Source organism: Ornithorhynchus anatinus, chromosome 5 (assembly GCF_004115215.2).
Source record: "Ornithorhynchus anatinus isolate Pmale09 chromosome 5, mOrnAna1.pri.v4, whole genome shotgun sequence".
Classification (NCBI taxonomy): Eukaryota; Metazoa; Chordata; class Mammalia; order Monotremata; family Ornithorhynchidae; genus Ornithorhynchus; species Ornithorhynchus anatinus.
In genome coordinates, this window is record NC_041732.1 from 4,343,425 (window position 1) to 4,351,623 (window position 8,199).

Sequence of the window (8,199 nt, forward strand, 5' to 3'; positions counted from 1 at the left end):
TTGCTGCCCCAACGCACAATAATAATAATATTGATGGCATCTGAAGCGCTTACTATGTGCAATGCACTCTTCTAAGCGCTGGCGGGGGGAGGATAAAAGGTACTCAGCTTCATTCATTCAATAGTATATATTGAGCTCTTGTGAGGTGCGGAGCACTGGACTAAGCGCTTGGAATGGGCAATTCGGCAACAGGTAGAGGCCACCCCTGCCCGATGATGGGCTCACAGTCTAAACGGGGGCGATAGGCAGCAGAACAAAACAAGACAACATCATCGAGATAAATAGAATCAAGGAGATCTACACCTCATTAACAAAATAAATAGGGTAATAGATAATATATACAAACGAGCACAGTGCTGAGGGGAAGGGGGAAGAGCAGAAGGTGGGGATGGGGAGCCCCGGGGCACTCTCCGGGGTCTGGGAGGCTCTGGGCTCCCTTATCCCTCGGGGACTGTCCCCGTCCCCCATTTTGCTGCCCCGCCGCATAAAAATAATAATTTTGATGGCATCTGTGAAGCGCTTACTATTTGCAAAGCACTCTTTTAAGCGCTGGCTGGGGGGAATACAAGGTAATCAGGTTAATTCATTCAATAGTATTTATTGAGCGCTCACTATGAGCAGAGCACTGTACTAGACCCTCGGAATGTACAATTCGGCAACAGATAGAGACCATCCCCGCCCAATGATGGGCTCACAGTCTAAACGGGGGAGAGCACAACGAGGTTGTCCCACGTGGGGCTCACCGTCTTAATCCCCATTTTCCAGCTGAGGGAACTGAGGCCCAGAGAAGGGAAGTGACCTGTCCGAAGTCACACAGCTGGCAAGTGGCGCAACCGGGATTAGAACCCTTGACCTCTGACTCCCAAGTCCGGGTTCTTCCCTCCGGGCCGTCTCTAAGGAGACGGGGGCCCTGGGTCCCCGGTAGGGTGGACTCTTCTTCCTCTCCCCCGAGAGGGGGAAGGGAGGGTCCCCCGCTCTCCTCCTTCCTTCAGCTCCTGCCTCTGGTCCAGCACTGCGCTTCGGAAGACGGTAAAGGAAAGGAAGGCACGGCGTTAAGGAAATGAGTCTGTTGGTGACAGGAACACGTCAGGGACAACAACCCGGCACGCTCGTGACGGGGCCTGACTCACAAAAGCGCAGAGGGCGAGGGACGCGTTCGTTCACCCCGCCCCGGAAACCACAAACCCAAACAGGGCCTGAGGTCGGGGAGACACACAGACACACACAGAGACACACAACACGTACAGCGGAGCCTGAAGCCTCGGCCGGGGGTGGGTCGCCCTCCCCGAGTAAGGGCGGGAGCTCCACCTTTAAAGGGGGCGGTGGACGTTCAGGCCCTGAAAGGACAAGTAGGAACTCGAATGGGCCGCTACCGTCTCCCTGGCGGGGCGAGACGTGGGACCAGTCAGGACTTTTAATAATAATAACAATAATAATGTTGGTATTTGTTAAGCGCTTACTATGTGCAGAACACAGTTCTAAGCGCTGGGGTAGACAGAGGGTCATCAGGTTGTCCCACGTGAGGCACACAGTTAATTCCCATTTTCCAGATGAGGTCACTGAGGCCCAGAGAAGTGACTTACCCACAGTCACACAGCTGCCAAGTGGCAGAGCCGGGATTTGAACCCATGACCTCTGACTCCCAAGCCCGGGCTCTTTCCCTTGTTAAGCGCTTACGATGTGCAAAGCGTCGTTGGAGATACAAGGTGATCAGGTCGTCCCACGTGGGGCTCACAGTCTTCATCCCCATTTGACAAATGAGGTAAACTGGGGCACAGAGAAGTGAAGTGACTCGTCCCAAGTCACCCAGCTGACAAGTGGCAGAGCCGGGATTAGAACCCGTGACCTTCTGACTCCCCAGCCTGGGCTCTTTCCACTGACCCACACTGCTTCTCGTAAGAAGCGCAGGCCATCACCGGGGGAATCATAACCGAGTCGTACTTTCCAAGCGCTCAGCACAGTGCTCTGCACCCAGTAAGCGTCCAATAAATACAATCGAATGAATGCCGGTTCCCGTCTTGTCCTTCCCGTGAGGGATTATGGAAGCAGCGGAAGCCCGTCAAAGGGCAGGGACCGTCTCTGTTACCGATCTGTCCATTCCAAGCGCTTAGTACAGTGCTCTGCACAGAGTAAGTGCTCAATAAATACTATTGAATGAAAAGAGCCCGGGCTTGGGAGTCAGAGGTCATGAGTTCGAATGCCGGCTCTGCCACTTGGCAGCTGGGTGACTGTGGGCAAGTCACTTCTCTGGGCCTCAGTTCCCTCATCTGTCAAATGGGGACAAAGACCGGGAGCCTCTCGTGGGACAACGTGATGACCCTGTATGTCCCCCCGCGCTTAGAACAGTGCTCTGCGCACAGCAGGCGCTTAACAAATACCAACATTATTACAACGTGGGTTGGCCTCTGGACCAGAACGGGGGGGGGGGGGGGGGACACATTGAGGGGAGGTCCACCGCGCATGCGCACCTCGACCAACCTCCCCGGGGCTCACGAGGACAAGTCTGAGGCCGCGCGTGACGAGAGGCCCGACGGGCGGCTTCCGAGGGAGAGGGGGCTCTGCGCCTGCGCGAGCTCAAGGGGGCGGGGCGGGGAGGGGGCGGCGCAGGCGCAGTCGCTCAGAAGGTACCAGAACGACCCAAACGGCGGCGGAGCTCGCCGTTGGGGACTTTGGGCGTCGGGCAGACAGGAGAGGAGGAAGTCCCTGCCGCCGGGGCCGCCTCGGACCCTCCGGAGCGGCGTCTTTGGGGTAGGGAGGGTGGGTCCGTCCCCCCCCCCGCCACGGCCGGTTGGTGGCTGCGGGGACGGTTCCACGGGGACGGGGGTGGGACGGGACCACTGGGAGATGGGGGGGGAAGGAAGGTTCCAACGGGGAGGGGGGTGAGCAGGGGTTCGGCGGGGAGGGAGGCGGGCCGTACCACTGTGCGGGGGAGGGGGGTCGTGTCCAGCCGTCGCCCTTCGCTCTCCCCAGGCCCGGCGGCGGCGGCGGCGGCGCGGAGCATGTCGGGCCGGCCGGGCGCCCCGCCCCCGCCCCCGTGCTGGGACGAGGACGAGTGCCTCGACTACTACGGGCTGCTGTCGCTGCACCGCATGTTCGAGGTGGTGGGCGCCCAGCTGACCGACAACGACGTGGCCGTGCTGTCCTTCCTGCTGGACGAGGCGCAGGCCCCCGAGGGCGACGGGGAGGGGGCGGCGGGGGGCTGGGAGCGGGCGCGGCCCCCGGCGCGGAGCGGCCTGGAGCTGCTGCTGGAGCTGGAGCGGCGGGGACAGTGCGACGAGGGCAACCTGGGGCCTCTGCTGCAGCTGCTGCGCGTCCTCACCCGCCACGACCTGCTGCCGCATCTCACGCTCAAGAGGCCCCGCCCGGGTGAGGAGGAGGAGGAGGAAGAGGGAGGGCAAGGACCGGCCACCAGACCCCCCCATCCCCCCACCCCACCCCGGGGGCAATTGGGCGAGGAAGGGGGAGGCCCTCGTCCTAATGACACCTTGGAGGCCGACCCCGCTCTAAGCCACTCTTTAATCATCATGATGCCGGCCTGGGCTGAGCGCTTAACTGATAATAATAATGTTGGTATTTGTTAAGCGCTTACTGTGCAGAGCACTGTTCTGAGCACGGGGGTGGACACAGGGGAATCAGGTTGTCCCCACGCGGGGCTCACAGTCTTCATCCCCATTTTACAGACGAGGGAACGGAGGCACAGAGAAGTGAAGTGACTTGCCCACAGTTGTGCCAAGCGCTGGTCTCGGTATGGGTTATAATAGTGGTGGGATTTAAGCGCTGACTGTGTGCCAAGCACTGGTCTAGGTACGGGTTATAATAGTAATAGTGAGGGTATTTGTTAAGCGCTTGCTGTGTGCCGAGCACTGGTCTAGGTACAGGTTATAACAGTGGTGGGTTTTAAGCGCTTACTATGTGCCGAGCACTGGTCTAGGTACAGGTTATAATAGAGGTGGGATTTAAGCACGTATTCTGTGCCAAGCACTGTTCTAGGTAGAAATTATAATAATAATCGTGAGGTTATTTGTTAAACTCTTATTGTGTGCCAAGCACTGTTCTAGGTACAGGTTATAGTGGTGGGATTTAAGCGCTTACTCTGTGCCAAGCACTAGTCTAGGTACGGGTTATGATAGTGGTGGGATTTAAGCGCTTATTATGTGCCAAGCACTGGTCTAGGTATAGGTTGTAATAGTGAGGGTATTTGTTAAGCGCTTACTGTGTGCCAAGCACTGTTCTAGGTACAGGTTATAATACTGGGTATTTGTTAAGCGCTTACTATGTGCCAAGCACTGTTCTAGGTCCAGGTGATAATAGTGGTGGGATTTAAGCACTTATTCTGTGCCAAGCACTGTTCTAGGTAGAGATTATAATAATGATAATGAGGTTATTTGTTAAGCACTTACTGTGTGCCAAGCACTGTTCTAGGTACAGGTTATAATAGTGTGGGATTTAAACCCTTACTCTGTGCCAAGCACTGTTTTAGGTACAGGTTATAATAGTGAGGGTATTTGCTAAGCGCTTACTATGTGCCAAGCACTGTTCTAGGTACAGATTATAATAATAAGGGCATTTGTTGAGCACTTATGTGCCAGGCACTGTTCTAGGTACAAGTTGTAATAGTGATGGTATTTAAGTGCTTATTATGCACCAAGCATTGCTCCTGGTACAGGTTATAATAATGAGGGTATTTGTTAAGCGCTTACTATGTGCTAAGCACTGTTCTAGGTATAGGTTATAATAGTGAGGGTATTTAAGCCTTTACTATGTGTCAAACACTGTTCTAGGTACAGGTTATAATAGTGATGGTATTTGCTAAGCACTTACTATGTGCCAAGCACTGTTGTAGGTACAGGTTATAATAATAATAACGAGGATATTTGTTTAGCACTTATGCCGCAAACACTGTTCTAGGTACAGGTTATAAAAGTGATGGTATTTGTGAAGCACTTACTATGTGCAAAATCCTGTTTTAAGCGCTGGGGGGCGGGGGGATCAGGTTGTTGCACGTGGGGCTCACAGTCTTTATCCCCATGTTTCAGTTGAGGTCATTGAGGCACAGAGAAGTTAAGTGACTTGCCTAAAGTACTACACCTGACAAGTGGCGAAGCAGGGATTAATAATAATAATGATATTCGTTAAGCACTTACTATGTGCCCAGCACTGTTCTAAGCACTTGGGGTGTGGGGGATACAGGGTAATCAGGCTGTCCCACATGGGGCTCACAGTCTTTTAATCCCCATTTTACGGATGAGGGAACTGAGTCACAGAGAAGCGACTTGCCTAAAGGCCTGCAGTTGACAGGTGGCAGAGCCACGATTAGAACCCACGACCTCTGACTCCCAAGCTTATGCTTTTTCCCCCAAACCACACTTCTTTCCCTTGACTTGTTTTGGCCCTCGCAACATTCCTGTAGGTGGGAGAAGGTGGGGTGGCGGTAATCCCGTTTTAACCATTGGGGAAACAAGCCCAGAGTGGCTGTCACGCTGCAGGCCGGGGGCAGAACTGGGACTAGAACCCAGGGCCCCCGACCCCCAGTTTCCCGGCGTAACAGCAATGCGGTTCCTCCTCAGTGTCTCCCGAGCGCTACAGCTGTGGCCCTTCGGTCTCCCCGTCAGAGCGACGTGTGGGCAGCTGCCTGGGCCCGGCCACTACAGACCCTCAGCAGGGCCAGTGGGAGACAGGTGAGCCCAGAGGGGTCCCAGCCCCGGGAAGGGGGTCTGCCCCTCCTTTGACCGTCCACCCGCCCCCGCCTCACCCCTCCGATTTCTCGCGACCTTCCCTTCCTTCAGGATCATCCTCTGGGAAGAGGCAGCGGGTGAGCCGGGGCCGGCCCAGCTCGGGGCCTCGTCGGCGAGGCAGGGGCGCGGCCCGGCGTCAGGAGCAGCTGCCGCCTCCACAGCCGCCTCCGGCATCTCCTCCTCCTCCTCCCGCCCCCGCACCTCCTCTGAACAAAGTGACTTGCGGTACGAGGGGCCGGGGCACTGAGAAGGGGGAGGGTTGTTGATGAGGGCCCTGGGGGGCAAGCCGGGCACAGGGGGCAGGGTGCGAAAGGGGCGACGGATTCATTGTCCTGTCCGTCCTGGTCTCCCCACCCTCCTCCATCCCAACCTCCACCCGTGCCGGCCTCGAGGGACGTCCAAGCCGAGCGGCGGCCAAACGGGTCTGGTTGTCCCGGGGGTGGAGGGGCAGGGAGGTTCGGGAGCACGTGACACTGTTCCTCCTTGAGAAGCACTGGGACAGAAGCGGAGGGCAGAGTGGGATGAGGAGGAGCAGCGGGGTGAGAGGGAGCAGATTATGCAGGCCAGGGGCGGACCTGAGTGGGCAGGGACAGTGGGAGGCAGCTGGATGACGAGAGCGATTGGAGTCTGGTTGGGCGGGGGGGGGGGCCCAGCCCTCCTCCCTCTTCAGGCCCTCTTAGCTTGTGCCCCCTTGCTCACCATCAGAGCTTTTGTGGCTTGGAAAACTCTTTCCGTGTGGTGGCGTTTTTATACATGCCCATTAGGGCAGCCTAGCCTGTCAGTTCCAGGCTGGACTTGTTTCCTCATTGGAAGCTCAAGACCTAGAAGTAGCTCCCTTTGGGTCCCTCGTCTCTGCCCCGCAGTCGGGGCAGGTCCCGGAGAGACCAGAGGAAGAATGAATGGCAGGGGTCTGGGCTGAGGGGAGAGCTGGATGAGGGGGGAGAGAGGGAAGGAAAGGGGGCGGCGGGGCAGGGGAGCAAGCTCAGGAGCCAGGGTCACCCTCTCTGTATTCAGCGAGGGGGGTGAAAGAGGAAGGAGAAATGGGGTCCCCACCCTCGAGCAGAACCGGATCCGGCTGAGCGCCCTTGGGGGAAGAATGGCAGAGGATGGAGACACGGGGTTCCCGATGTTGAGGAACTTTGAGTTTTGATTGGGCACTTATCCAACTCGTCCACATTGGATACCCAGTACGGGGACTAAGTAGGAAGCAGCAAACGGTAGTGGTCACAGGGCTAAGTTGCATGGGCACTTTTCTGAGTCCTAGTCAGTCGATCATATTTATTGAGCGCTTGCTGTGTGCAGCGCACTGGACTAAGTCTTATAAGTAATAGAACAGACACATTTCCCTGCCTACATTGGGCTGGGGTGCCAAGCAGAGAGGGCTTCCCAGAGGAGGTTCCTGGGGAGATGGGCATGATGATTTTCTATGTTCTGAGCACCGGGGTAGCTACAAGGTCATCAGGCTGGACACCATTCTCGTCCCAAGGGCTCACGGTCTCGATCCCCATTTTCCAGATGAGGGAACCGAGGCCCAGCGAAGTGACTCGCCCAGGGTCCCGCCGCCGACAGGCGGCGGAGCCGGGATTAGAACCTGGGTCCTTCTGCCTCCCGGACCCGGGCTCCTGGCTCACCGGGCTCTTCGGCGGGGGACGATGGGTGGGTCCCGGGGGTGGACGGGTCTGAGGGGAGAGCGGAGGTCCTCACGGCGGCCCGCCTCTCCCCCGGCAGATATCCGGCTGCGGGTGCGGGCGGAGTACTGCGAGCACGCGCGGGCGCTGCAGCAGGGGGTGCAGTCGCGGCGGCCCCAGCCCCTGGCCCGCCAGCTGGACCTGTTCAGCCAGGCCACGGCCGTGCTCAAGTCGCGTGACCTGGGGTCGGTGGTGTGCGACATCAAGTTCTCGGAGCTCTCCTACCTGGACGCCTTCTGGGGCGACTACCTGAGCGGGGCCCTGCTGCGGGCCCTGCGCGGCGTCTTCCTCACCGAGGCCCTGCGCGACGCCGTCGGCCGCGAGCCCATCCGGCTCCTCGTCAGCGTCGACGAGGGCGACTACGAGGCCGGCCGCCGCCTCCTGCTGCTGGAGGAGCCCGGGGGTGCCCCCTCCTGACCCCCCGGGGGGGCGCCGGGGGACCACCCCCCCACCCCCCTTCCCCCACCCCCCCACCCCATCTCCGCCTCGGGCCCGGAGGGCGACCCGGGACGGACCAGCCGTCGGCCTCATCCTCCCTTCCCTAACCCCCTCCCCCGGGGTGCTCTGCGGGGAGAGAGGAAGAGGCCGAGAGAGTCCCGGAGGGGCAGAGGGCAATCCCCGCCTCCCGCACCCCCGGCCCGGCCCGGGGGCGGACGGCGACGACGGGGCGCCCCTCGAGCCCTCTGCGCTCGGAGGACGATTTCAGGGTTTTGCCGGGGATGTGAGTTTTGCACCTGAGGAGGGGGAGGGAACGGAGGCGGCCGCCCTCCGACCCC

At 58.7% G+C, this 8,199-nt stretch overlaps 1 protein-coding gene across 1 annotated transcript; it reads left to right on the top strand.

Annotated features, from left to right (window-relative positions):
- Positions 1-2,590: 2,590 nt before the first annotated feature.
- On the top strand, positions 2,591-7,885 carry DEDD2 (death effector domain containing 2). Its single transcript, XM_029064319.2, has 5 exons — positions 2,591-2,748; positions 2,971-3,366; positions 5,568-5,678; positions 5,787-5,960; positions 7,464-7,885. Exons 2-5 carry the CDS (start codon positions 3,000-3,002, stop codon positions 7,838-7,840), a joined length of 1,029 nt encoding a protein of 342 aa, XP_028920152.1. The 5' UTR covers positions 2,591-2,748; positions 2,971-2,999; the 3' UTR covers positions 7,841-7,885.
- The last annotated feature ends 314 nt before the right edge of the window (positions 7,886-8,199 follow it).

Bases quoted from the DNA above. Each gene is read 5' to 3' on its own strand.
- DEDD2 (XM_029064319.2), top strand. From the start codon at position 3,000: ATGTCGGGCCGGCCGGGCGCCCCGCCCCCGCCCCCGTGCTGGGACGAG. The intron at 5,679-5,786 runs GTGAGCCCAGAG...CCCTTCCTTCAG, and splicing joins GCAGGGCCAGTGGGAGACAG to GATCATCCTCTGGGAAGAGG. The intron at 5,961-7,463 runs GTACGAGGGGCC...CTCCCCCGGCAG, and splicing joins TCTGAACAAAGTGACTTGCG to ATATCCGGCTGCGGGTGCGG.